The sequence below is a fragment of the Siniperca chuatsi genome, linkage group LG2, assembly GCF_020085105.1.
Source record: "Siniperca chuatsi isolate FFG_IHB_CAS linkage group LG2, ASM2008510v1, whole genome shotgun sequence".
NCBI lineage: Eukaryota > Metazoa > Chordata > Actinopteri > Centrarchiformes > Sinipercidae > Siniperca > Siniperca chuatsi.
In genome coordinates this window covers 19,107,048-19,119,960 of record NC_058043.1, presented here as the reverse complement: position 1 = coordinate 19,119,960, position 12,913 = coordinate 19,107,048, and the positions used below count along the sequence as shown (strand labels likewise).

General features: G+C 37.9%; 1 protein-coding gene across 2 annotated transcripts; it reads right to left on the bottom strand.

Moving 5' to 3' along the window:
• Positions 1–86: 86 nt before the first annotated feature.
• Positions 87–12,776, bottom strand: os9 (OS9 endoplasmic reticulum lectin). Of its 2 annotated transcripts, XM_044177323.1 has the most exons (15): positions 12,566–12,776; positions 11,948–12,130; positions 9,376–9,439; positions 9,214–9,290; positions 7,544–7,642; positions 7,191–7,392; positions 6,760–6,915; positions 6,553–6,668; positions 5,009–5,069; positions 4,608–4,690; positions 4,289–4,492; positions 3,933–4,134; positions 3,322–3,489; positions 2,655–2,764; positions 87–1,933 (listed from the first exon to the last, which is right to left on the bottom strand). In XM_044177323.1, the coding sequence occupies exons 1-15, from the start codon at positions 12,731–12,733 to the stop codon at positions 1,796–1,798; spliced, it is 2,031 nt and encodes a 676-aa protein (XP_044033258.1). In that variant the 5' UTR covers positions 12,734–12,776; the 3' UTR covers positions 87–1,795. The 2 variants fall into 2 exon arrangements, with proteins under 2 accessions (XP_044033258.1, XP_044033265.1); XM_044177330.1 differs by lacking the exon at positions 3,322–3,489 and having other exon boundaries at positions 12,566–12,767.
• Positions 12,777–12,913: the final 137 nt, after the last annotated feature.

Sequence of the window (12,913 nt, the reverse complement as noted above, 5' to 3'; positions counted from 1 at the left end):
ACTAAATTGAAGGGCTTCCCTTTGAAGGCCTGAGGGTATGCAGTATGTGTATCTAGCGCAGGAGACAACACAAATAAATGGCTGGATGATGTCCAAAGGACATGGTATTTTTTATTTCAAAACAAATTAAGAGTGCTCAAAGGACTTATATTTACAAAGAAGCACAGATGCACCTTTGTCAGACTAATGCAATAATATAGCCTCATTCAAATATACAGTAATGAACGTATCTTGTATTTTCTGCCTCTACTGTAAGTTGTCATGGTTTACAAATAATGTGTGAAGCTTACGTGTGAGGATCAAAACGACTACTGCAGAGAAACATGAGTGTTAGGGCACACCTATGATTGTTAGGGAGAGGTTGAACCCACCCGGCTTCACTGAGCCTATCATTGATGATCATGATTAAGCCTAAAGACAGCTGGTTAACTCACTAATGTCACTTTGTGATACAGGCCCCAGATCAGATAAGACCACTAAAGGTGGGACCATCTGAATTCTTTGACAAGACAAATTAATTTCAGTTGGCCAACTAAAGAAACACACCCACAGTGCCTGAAGCTATTTTTCTCTTCCGCCTGTTTGATCTTGAGCCACTGGACACGGGTTTCTTTGGGAACAAATGCCTCAGTCCTGTGTCTGAAAAAGTTTGTATATGACTTAGTCCCACAGTGAAATTAAGTTTCATATACCAGAGTCCTTAACACATTTACTCAGATAACTCAAGCCCCACTTAACTTGTACTAATATACAACAAATAAACTCAAAAACATATTTATGCAATAATTACGTACATCTTGAGTTCCAAGTAGCCACAATTATTCACAAACTGTACAAATTCAGCCCTTTTAAGCACACCTCTAAAGGAGGTTTGTGTGGATTCATTATTCTGGTACACTGAATCTGATTGACTTTGTATCTTTCTTTGTTTTCCATTGCTAAATTAAGATAACTTAAATAAACAGGAGTTCTTGTCAGAAACAAAACAAAGCACACACTTAAAAGATTTATCTTCCTACACTCCCTTTAAGTGTTTTTCCTTTTGAATCCTTTTAACAGTACATGACAACCCAAGGGAAACCAAAAATGTTTGTGAAACAATGTTAAAATTCTAAGTTTACATAACCTTTTTTTTTAAAATATAAAGTGCCACAGCATGTGTACAAACACTTCTGTAATCTACAGTTGTGTTTACTGATTAATCTAATCACCAAACGCAGCTTGTCAGAAAGTTCTAAAGACAAGTGGGAACTGAACCCTTGAGTATTTGTCCTGTTTTTCATATCCAGACACAATTATACTTTTCAGTAAATAGTAAGTTGAACAACCTGTACACATGTACAAACACTCATCCAGTTTGTTGAGGCATGCATAACCCCCCCAACCCCCCACACACAAACTTCAGGACTAGATGCAGATATTCAGCAAAATTAAATGAAATATATATATATAAAAAAAAAGGTACATATTGTACATCACTTGGCTTTTCTAGCCATCTATCAAAACTGAATCCCATCAAAAAGGGGAAAATGCATAACTTCATTCACCTGCACGAGTACAGCTGAGATGTTGCGGTTTCATCGTGCAACATATAACTGGTGCCTATTCAAGACACACGGACACATTTTCTGAATGTGCAAATGGGTGAGTTGATATTATCTGCCAGGTTTAATAGCAGTAATTGAATCATGTGTGCTCTTTTTCAAATTTGCAGCTGCACTTCAGAGTCCCCCTCTCTGCTGGTCTCCACAGGAGGTCACCGTCACAAAAGGTGCACTGAAAGTACAGAATGAGCTCATATGTCCACATCGTCTGAGTCAGAGGTGCTGGATGACTGGGACTCCTCCTGGGACTCTCCCCACACAAACCTATAGTTGTTCTCCAACTCCTGGTGCCTCTTTTGCTCTTTGTAAACCTCTTCTGTGCCTCCAGTCTGTAAGATTGGGGGGAGGATGCGTTAAAAAAAACAACCACAACCTTTCTGATTGAATGTTTATTTGATTTTTTAATATTTTTTTTTAAAAGTCAAAATTTCACAGACTGGTATTCCAAAGCACAGCAGTTGTTACTTGTGAATTGTTCTTGATGAGAAGTTTCATTAAAAGAAGCTCAGTGTAAAAAAGAAAAAGGTGACCTTTCCCACGTAATGTGTAATCTAATATCACGCACTTTTTTTTGCTATTATACTAAAACAAACCTTTTTTTATTAAGTGATAAATGTTAAAATACATTTATTTTTGTAATTTTTTTTAACCTTGAACTTACCAGAAACGAAAGGATTTGCTCCTTAAAGCAATGGTTCGACATTTTGGGAAATACAATTAGATGGATTTCCCAAAATATATTTCTCCTCAGTTACATGGGGTTACATGAAGATTGATACCACTCTCTTATCTGTTGTTAAATATGAAGTGTGTGTATGAATGTTAAATAAAGGGCTGCAGCTTTATATTTAACAGACGTTAGAGCTGTGTCAATGTTCTCTTCTAACTCTCCGCCACAAAGCGACTAAACGTTATTTCCCAAAATGTCAAACTATTGCTTTAAGTTTATAAGTGGTCCAGACAAAACATACATTTTGTTCTTTCCTTTGTTCTTTATTGTGTTCAAATAATGATGAATGAACTGAATAAAAGGTTGCCATCACTTATTACCAGGAGATTTATGAGGAGCTCCCTGAAGGACTTTGTATCTTCTTCAGTCAGCCACTGATCACCTGCCTCCTCTGCATTTTTTCGCGTCAAGATCTTCACTTCAATTTTACCTAAAAAGAAAAACAGGGGAAACGGCGGGCTTGCCAATTAAACACGTGTACTTCAAGTGGCTTAGAGTAAGAAAACTGTACCACATGTCAAAACAACAAATAATTATAATGGAGAATGATACAAAACACAACAGTGGATGAAAAAGAAAGGACACAGATGGATTACACACCTTTCATTTCCCTTTGTCTTTAAGACAAGTTTCAGCTAACTGCTGTCAAGAGATAATTTTTTTTTGCTTCCATGATCTTTAATTTTGCAATTGTGTTAATGAAAATTTAAATAATCTAGAACTATTAAATCTAATTGAATGGGTCCCTGGTCTGATGTCCAGCTACTAATTTTGGTCTTCGGTAAAAGCATGTGTTTAATTGCTGGATTTCATGATATTAAGTGTCTTTTGAACAGCAAAACTTTGGAAAAACCAAAATCTGACAGTTGTATGCTTTTTTGACAAAGATGGGAAGAGAAGTACAGAACTACTACTACTGTACGTGCTCAAGATAACAGATGGAAGAGAGAAAAGGCCGTGAGTGTTTCGGGCACTCCCCCCTCATACCTTCTGCCTTCAGTCCTGCTTTCTCTAGCTGTTCTTTAACCACGTCCTTTATGTGCTGCCACTGGGGGTCTCCTTCGCCCATCTCCTGAACTTTGACCTCCCCATCAGGGCTGCTGCCCGTCTTATACTTAGTAATTTTGATCTTAACATGGTCGTCAGCCGCTTGGTCTGGGGTGACGAGACAAAAGAGGGACAAACAGCACAGTTCACCTCAAAACCCATCAGCAGGGCCACAGGATGGAGGAGGTAAGAGCCAAGAATGTGTAATCCAAAACACTGTCTTATAAGCATTACATTTGTGCACTGTCGTAGACTTCAATTACCGTGACTGATTTCAGTTATTTCAATTTTGATTTAATTACTGAAAATCACCCACATATACATCAATGGTAGCAGAGGAAAGGCCACTAACTAACCAAAAGAATTCAAAATATCAATCTGATAACACAAATCCTCTGTGGATTTTGGCCATGTGTGCGTCTTATTCTGGGATGAAAGATGTTGCAAGAAACATCGACTGTACATATGGATGGAATATGAGGATGATGGAGGCGGACACAGAGTATACAGATATGAACACGACCACAGAGGGGGGCAGGCTGCCTGTTTACCTGGCTGCTTTGGAGCCAGGCTGGGACTGCCTCTTGTTGGGTCGCTGGCTCTTTGAACTCCCGCTGTTTGCTGCTGTGGGTCCTGGACATCTTTCTCCTCCAAATGATCAAGTAGCTTATCCAGTGTCGTCTCCAGTGTCTGTGTTGCTTGAGTGCGATCAAACTCCCCTTTCAGACCTTCTGTCTCTAATTCCTGCTGGGCCTACAACACAGAGAGAAGCCAGTCATGCAAAGCAACACATTACTTTACGTCCGATTGTTTCATTGTGTCAGATCTGCCTAATAACATTTTAACATATATGATCTCTATACATCAATCTTTATGTTAAAATGACATATTGTCTCTAGCATGAGACCTCATTTATGATGTTGTCAAACTCCTTCTGCATTTCCTCCTTTATCTCTCCAATCTTATCCGAAGGCACTGAGAGGTCGGACATCTCATCCTCAAACTCCTGTAGCAGGCCTTCATCTTCATCTTTCTCTTCCTCTCTGAGCTTCTCCGTTACCCTGTCACTTGTTGGTTTCTCTCCTAGACTTTTGGCTTGGTTTTGTGCTTTCTAAAAACAAAAAAAATCTGCATTGAATTGGAATACCCATACACTGCAAAGAAAAAATAAATATTTTCCAAGAGGTGTACAAAAAAGTATCATAGTAATCTTGGCAAGTACTGACCTTCCTGTTACTCTCTTTGAGATGTTGGACAAATTTCATCAGGTCTGCTGGGTCAGTGATGATTTTAAAGTTGAATTTTTCAACTAAAACAAAATAATTGAAGAGAGAAATTGCTACACGTCCAACACTGAACAACAACACACAAAAGAAATGTAGAACAAATTAGCATAAAGCACTCAATTTGGACTAACAGCAGTTCAGTTTGCAAATCAGACAACATAACTACAAAGAAATAAAACACTCTATTATTCTATTAATCTTGTTTGAGGCTCTCTAAAGCAGCAGGACATTAAATCAGCTGTGCCGCAAAACAGAGATGATCATAAATGTTATTGGTCTTCCGTAGGTGTGTGTGTGTGTGTGTGAGAGATAGGAAAGGTGAGATGAGTAAATTGCAATACCTTCATCACCATCATCTATGACTTCATTGTCTGAAAGTGAGTTATAGCCATCATCTGCTGCCTGTGCGTGAAAAAACAAACCATCAGGTTAGAGTTGTGAAGTGAGGAGGGAAAGTGTCTACCTACAACCTCAAGTAGTCGGGAATCACTACTACATTTAAAAAATATATTAACAGTTAGTGAAACCACACTTTTGGTGAATATATAAAACAATGAACTATGAAAAAAACAATCAACAATGTGTCTGGTTAAGAGAGATGAAAGCTAGGGTAGGTAAGGTATTTCAGAAGCATTTTTTTGTTATATTTGTTGAAATTCTCTTTACATCCCGAAAGCAATCAATAAATCAAATGCTCTTGGCTGGCCTACCTGCCTGTCTACCTACCTGCGTGCACTCAGCAGTAGCCTCGGAGCCCCAGAGTGGGGCTACATATCAAGGCCACGTTTTACTACATAGAGCGCTCAAAATGCTATTGTGTGAGCATGAAATACATTTAGTTCCCACGTTTTGATTAATTCGTGGGCATGAGATACAGTGAATGAGTTGTGTGCATCTTTACACATGGTGTGTATACTTGGATTAAGACGTACTGTAGTTGTGTGTTGTTAGTCTACCTATGCGTTCAACATAGGCTTTATTACGGTGAAGAAATTGATGCCAAGTTAAGGCTGATTTATAGTTTAGTCCTTAATTGTCAGTGTACAGTTGGTGCACTTGGTAACTCACTGCATCCGCGTTTAAGAATATGTGGGTGCGCAAAACATACCTCGCATAATTAGGCCTGCGATTTTAAAGAATGTACCGTGATGTAACCCCATAAAGCCAATTAGCTGTTAATAAGGCTCTACTACAGCGAACACATGATGATTGGTATCCAAATCTAGTAAACTACCCACTCAGCAATGGATGTCATTTCAACATCGCCTCTATGCTTTAGCTCTGATATAGACCAGGATGTTTTTGGCTACGTATAGCCTGGTTTTAGACCATATTTTAAAAACATCATTACATATTTTAAAAATGCATTAAAAACCTGTAAATGTTTAGCACTGCACACCCCTGCGTTTACACTATAAATGTTTATTTTTTTGTCATATACACAGATTCTGTTTATAAACATATAATACATTTATATTAAATGTCTTTTCAACGTCATATTGCTCAGTGAGTAACCAGTGGTTTACTAGAAGCAGGTGCACTGCACTTCACGATGTACACTTATCTGGTGTGCACCAATTAACCAAAAAGGTGGAAATGAATTGCATCTTGTGTCCATAAATTAATCAAAATGTGGAAACGAACTGTATCTTGTGCGCATGCAATAGCATTTCAAGCGCTCTATGTAGTAAAACGTGGCCTCGATATGTTTTTTTTTTTCTATCTGTGGCCACTCCGGGGCTCCGTATCTTTCAGTTTGGAACATGAACATTGCGCTCTAAAGATCGTTTGGGTGAAACAACTCAAAAAATGGGAAATCAGCCTTTAATTACCAACAATCGATAGGCTCCAGAGAAGCATCATTCATTGAAAGTTATTTCTATACCTGATTCTCCTGTTGAGAAGCAGTTGTTTTTGAACTCCCTGGCTTTGTAACTCCCTCCCAGAAGTCAGAATCTTCTGCCTCCTCAGACCCGACATCCTCAGATACATCAGCAGCATCTATCAAAAAATAGTGGATATATTTATTTAGTGCATTGACAAATTACTACAATACTTTGAAGGTCATTTACCTCTCGTGTAAAAAATGCACCTTTTCTGTCTGACTGGTTGGGGTCATCACTGGGTTTAGGTGATGTCTCTTCTGCTGTCACTTCCACTGCTCCATTTGCCCCTTCATTACCAGCCAACATCTCATCAAGACTCCTCAGCTCCTCGGAGATCTGCTCTACTTTACGCTTTGTGTCAGCTGGGAACAGACAGAGGAAAGGAGGAGGAGGGAACAAAAGAAAGATCATGTCACACATTTCTATTGTTTTAAAATTAGACACTGTAAGATTTCATATATCACACCTATTCAACAATTCTGCCTTTATCTGATATCACCATCACACTTTTAAATACTCCTTTCCCACATTATGTCGTGCTCGAGTATCCTGTTTCAACAGGGAATTACATTAAAGTAATGAAACAAGATTCTCTCCAAATGCTGCGTCACAGTGACCTTCATTTTTGTTAACTCACAGACTTGAGTCTTGACGTAATCCATGTACTGTTGGGCACTTAGTGCTGGCTGGCACACGATAGCCTGCGGCTTGGCAGTTGATGGTGGCCGGAGGAATGGATGCTGGCAGGTGCGACTGGTGTGAACTGTCAGCACATAGCGGCACGACTGAGGCTCATCCACTCGGGCGATGTAGTCACCCGAGCCTTCTTCACACACAAACTGGAAATAATAGAGTAAAATTGGTGTGTTTGGGAGAATAATTGGCGACAACATTCATATCTCTATTTGGAATAGCAAAACAGACACCAAAACTTAAAACAAGAAAAACAGCAGGTGGAATACAAATATATTCCAAATGCTAATGTCTCACCCGAACTTCAGTCTCCCTAGGATTTCCATTTAGGTCACACTTAGAGCCATTTACATAGGTCTGACTGTGGTAGCGCTTCAGTCTGTGCTGTTTGGAGGCCTGTGAAATAAACAGAAAAGAGTTTTTAACAAAACAGATTTGTAATATTATAGAACAATGAGGCTCTTCTAATGATTCACAGATATTCATCATTACTGAAAGCTAGTAGATCACTAGGGCTGCTCGATATGGTGAAAAAAAAAATCTAATTACGATTATTTTGACAGATGTTACGATTGCGATATGATTCATAATTAGTGGGAATTATGTTTTTGCATCACAATTTGTTGGGGTCTGTACCAAACAAACATGTTTTCTTACATCTGGAGAACAAGATTTGTAGGCCAGGGCATCTCTGTCAGTCATTACCTTTATCAAAAAATTGCAGCTGCAATTTGGATATTGACCATATTGAGATTTCGATTATATTTCGATTACTTTTACAGCCCTACAAATCATCAAACACACTCTCAGAAACCAGACGTTTGTAAAACTATGAAATCAACTATGTTAACTGCAGCATCACGAGCTGTAACATTACTTTCTAAAAACTGTTTTATGAAGCCAAACAATATATTAAACTTAACTGAAAATACTTTGTAAATGTAGTTATGACTTTATATACAGTATATATATATACAGTATATATATATATATATATATATATATAGTATATATATATATATATATATATATATATATATATATATATATATATATATATATATATATATATATATACACACACAGATGTTTGTTTTTCAGAATTAGTGGTATTTACATAGTTTAGAGTGAGAGAGAGACATCCGATTACAACACCAAACCAACCTTATTTGGTAATTTAGTCGAACCTTTTTTTTTTTTGTGATTTGAAGTACATTGTGTTATTTTTATGAAATGTCATTAATATTTTCCCAGATTACATCATTATTAAACAGCATTTCAGTCAAGTGTGAGGTCAGATAAACAGATTCCATTTTACTTCTTACAATCTTCACTCTAAATGTATATTAGCAAGTTAGTTTTATCAGTTGGTTCAGTTAGCTCCATTCAGTTAACATTGATATTATAACGTGGCCATGTTTGAACTTACGATCAGCTGGTGCAACCGGCTCCAGAGTTTTATGAAGCAGTCTTGTTGTTTTTAATAATGTCAACAAATTATATACAAGCCATGTAAACTTCTATGCAATCTGTTTAAAATAACAAATCATCCTGGGTGAGACTATAATGCTTTTCTTTTTTGTCTGTAGTTCAAGGACTGGTTCTTGTTTGCTGTGACAAATAAAATAAGAAGAGCTCAGCAAAATATGTGGGCTATTGGCAATGACAACGTATTTTGCTAGAAAGCGTAATTTACTCACATTGGAAAACAGAGAGAATATTCACATAATTTCTGCGCTGCATATAAAATACGGGATTTATCCATCAACTAATGTGAAAATGTGAAATGCACACCCGAGGCATTCCACTGTAAAGTACCCACTGCCACATACAACTACAAGGGTTCAGCTCATGTTATACAATCATGCAGTTCCCATTTTTCTCTTTCTTTAATGTGTAACAGCAATCTAAGACCATCGGGAATGATGAAAAAACCAACTACTACCACAAAGTTGAGGCAACTCTACCTTTGCTGTTTCATTGCTCCAATCAAATTCAGATTCATAATAACCAAGGAAAAGAATGTCCCCTTTGATCTCTGTGTCTGAAGAGAGAAGAACAACATGCGTCAAATTCAGCTCATCTGTCAAAGTGATTGATAGATTAAAAACACAAAGGTAAGCTCTTACCTTCAAGATGGTACTGTCTGATATGCTGACCATGGCAGAACTCATATGTCCACCAGTCCTTCGTCTGCAGGAAACACAAACAGCAAATGTTTAAATATACGGTAATTGACTGACACATTTTCCGTTTCATTTAGGCTACTTGCTTAACGTCATCAACGATAATCATAGATCATCCTATTAGAATGTGTTCACACATTATGTTTTTGAACAAGTTAACCCCAGTAAGACACCTTAGAACAGACTTTCCAACTCGTTGTCTTGTTAGCTAAGTCCACTTATTTGATTGATGATTGATGACTGGGATGATTAAAAATTGATATGTCAGGAAGCAGGAATGACTAGGAGTATTGGACTCGTATGTGTGTGTCAAAAGGGAAAAATTAAGATGCACGTTAAGAAAGCGTACAAAATACTAACAAAAGGCTCAAAACATGCTTGCAATATCAATTTTTTTTATTTCATCTGGAAGATACTAGAAAACTATTTTTTAACCAATGATTGTACCTGATCCTGATTGTTAAACACCAACTTGTTAAACAAGTACAGGCTGCATTTAGTACCTATTATAATGATACCATACGGTTTCCTTTAGGAAATGAAGCAGAGTTGATCTTGATGCATCTCTTCTCATTATCATTTTAGTTAGAAGATGACGCCCTGAACAATAGCCACACTTGTTAAACATATGTGGCATTTTGCTGTGTGAAACAGCACCTCCGCTCTTTTTCCATGAAGGTAAATGTTTTATTTCTTAAAAGTGTCTAATTTTTTATGATTGTAGTGGAGGTGGTCTTTGTTTCAGGCAAGTTAGCCCACCTCGAGATACTGTTTTTTAACTCTCTTTGTGGACCTTCATTTCATTATTGTTTACAGAACTAAAAACAAAGAGGAATTCTTTTAGTATTCCTCACAGCAACAATCTCCTGGTGTGGCAACAAAATCGCCTTGTTTTTAAATCAACCACACCCAAGTATCTTATGAGGAGGTAAGGAGGAGACACAAGTATGTCATTGGGCACTAGGTCAAGGAACACATTTATATCATGTCAGAAAACTGCTCTCATTACCTTCTTTTGACTGCACTATAATATGAGAAAGACGCAGAAAAGGTTCAGAGGAAATATGTGCATATTTTCAAGGAGCCTTGGAACAAAGGCTATCAGGCACTTTCCCTACAGTCACAGGTTTGTGAACAGATACAGACAGTTGTTTAAATTCCAGTGCTAAAATGCCGATGGGGAAAGGAATCAGTGACGCTCTTTCCAAGAATTGAGTTATATTGCGCAATCGTTTTTTTTTTTTTTTTAAACAAACAAGACTTCTGTTGTAGGAACTCTGAGCTGAACCAGTGAAAACATAAAACAGCAACACAGACATGTGTGTTTTCCATCATTTTATACTGGCAGGAGCAGTTTGCATTGGTACTCCACTTTTTGTGTAGCTGAAAATGAATCATTTATGTTGTATATTTTGAATATATCATCATCTTTGTGTGGAAAAGTAACCATTTCCTGCCTTAACATCCTCTCAAGGTGCTGCCCAGTGAAGCTACTGAGTGGCTACAGGACTGTGACTATACTGGAAAGACCACATGTATGAATGTTAAAAAGTTTCAGGAGGCCCTGTTCAGACTTTGTCTCTTGTATCCAGATATATCAGGATTGAGTCTACTGTAGATCCAGTTGTGAAAGATTGCTGCCCATACATCAAAACACATCTCAAATGCACTATAGACCGCTCGTGATCTGATTTCACTTTCAAACTAATATTTGATTATATCTCTGAGGAAACTCCAAGTACTGAACAGAAAAAAATACACATTTATGTTCTGCCATATATCTGGATAATAGGACTGTGTTTGCTTATTGGTGTCTTGCCCTGTCTGAATTGTAAGGCATGTGCAAATCATCTGTCTCTCTGTATTTCTTGTGCTTTTTATGCGCACTGCAAAGTTGACTGAAGTTGTAGAAATGTGTATTAAAGTTTATCCGGTGTTGGCGGCCTATTTTAGTACAGTTACATGTTTTTTGTACTTATTATATTGTTTTGGTGTGTTTTTTCATATGACTCCTATTTGCTGGTGGAGCGGTTCGGTCTGTATACATAGCCTGTTTTCACCTGGAAGGTCAAAATGTTGCCTCAATAAATGTTTGTGAATTTGCAATATTCACTGTGCAGACTACATCTCCTTTTTATTTCATATGCTACATTTTTCCTGCACCTGTACCCAGTAAGGGAGGGATGTGCATACTATCCACCTTCTTTGCATTGCAAAGTTAACTAATGCAGACAAACTAGCTTTCTTACTACAGTGAATATTAAGTCACATACAACATTCGCATCATCAAATATGGCCAGATTCCCACTGTCATTTTCATTACTTTTATCTCTCCACCTTTTAATTGGATCTATTAGGTTTAATTTTTAATGCCATACGGTAAAGCACTTAGAGCTGCATTTCATGTATGAAAGGTGCTATAAATATAAAGTTATTATTTTTATTATTATTATTATTATTAAACAACCTAAGCATTTGACTATTGGATCACACAGATAAGTAGTTGAGAACTAACCTTTACTAGACACTGGGCATTGTGCATTGGACTGAGTAGGTCTGGGATGTCTGGCCCAGTGTACCCTTGTGAGTCAGGCTCAGAGGCAGGATCCTGATGAAACCGGACAGCCTGGGCTGGAAGTCGACACTCATACAGCTGTTTGTACTTACTGGACACCATCATAACCTCCTCTGTCTTGGTCTAAAGGAGAAACACTGTCATGAAAACTGCAGTATCTTTAAGTGTGACAATGCCATAGATTAGCACAGTACTAAAGTGTTTAAAGCATATTTACAACCTGGTTTTGCGACTGTCTCGTGGTTAGTCATTTACAATTTAAAGAAGTTGCAACTAGTTACCTAGTTGGAAGTGAGGAAGTTGATGTTGTGTTGTGACAACTATCAACGATGGTTGCTGCGTAGGTCACTTAGAAATAACTTCAGCATTAACGCTTCTTCATGTAACTTGCAAGGAAATTGTAACTTTTAAATTAGGTTTCTCACCTAGCTAACAGACACCTTATTCTTTACTCGCGTTAGTAATATTAAGGGAAGATATTTCACGCTAGCTAGTTAACAGTAGCTTACTTTCTAGCTAGCAAGCTAACCGTTAGCTTCCCCAAACACCCTCACTCACCTGCCCCAAGATGACGGGATCGGGAAGAATTTGAATCCCATATTTCATCTCATTCAGCTCCTCTAAATTCAAGAAGGCTGGGACACAGAGGGGACATATCAACAAGAAAACGTACAACCTTTTTAGACACCGTACCAAGAAAGCAGCCATGATTGACTCTGTCCTCATACCCACATTTGTCTGACAGCAACAAAACACAGAACGCCTGACATGGTAGCAGCGGATTGGTCGATGGGAGAAGCCCTGCTCTGTCATTGGCTCATTCTTGTGTCTGTCAACGGGTTTCCAGTTCTGGGATCTGTTAGTTTACGAGACCGGCACAGAGTGAATGGACATCCATTGGCCTGA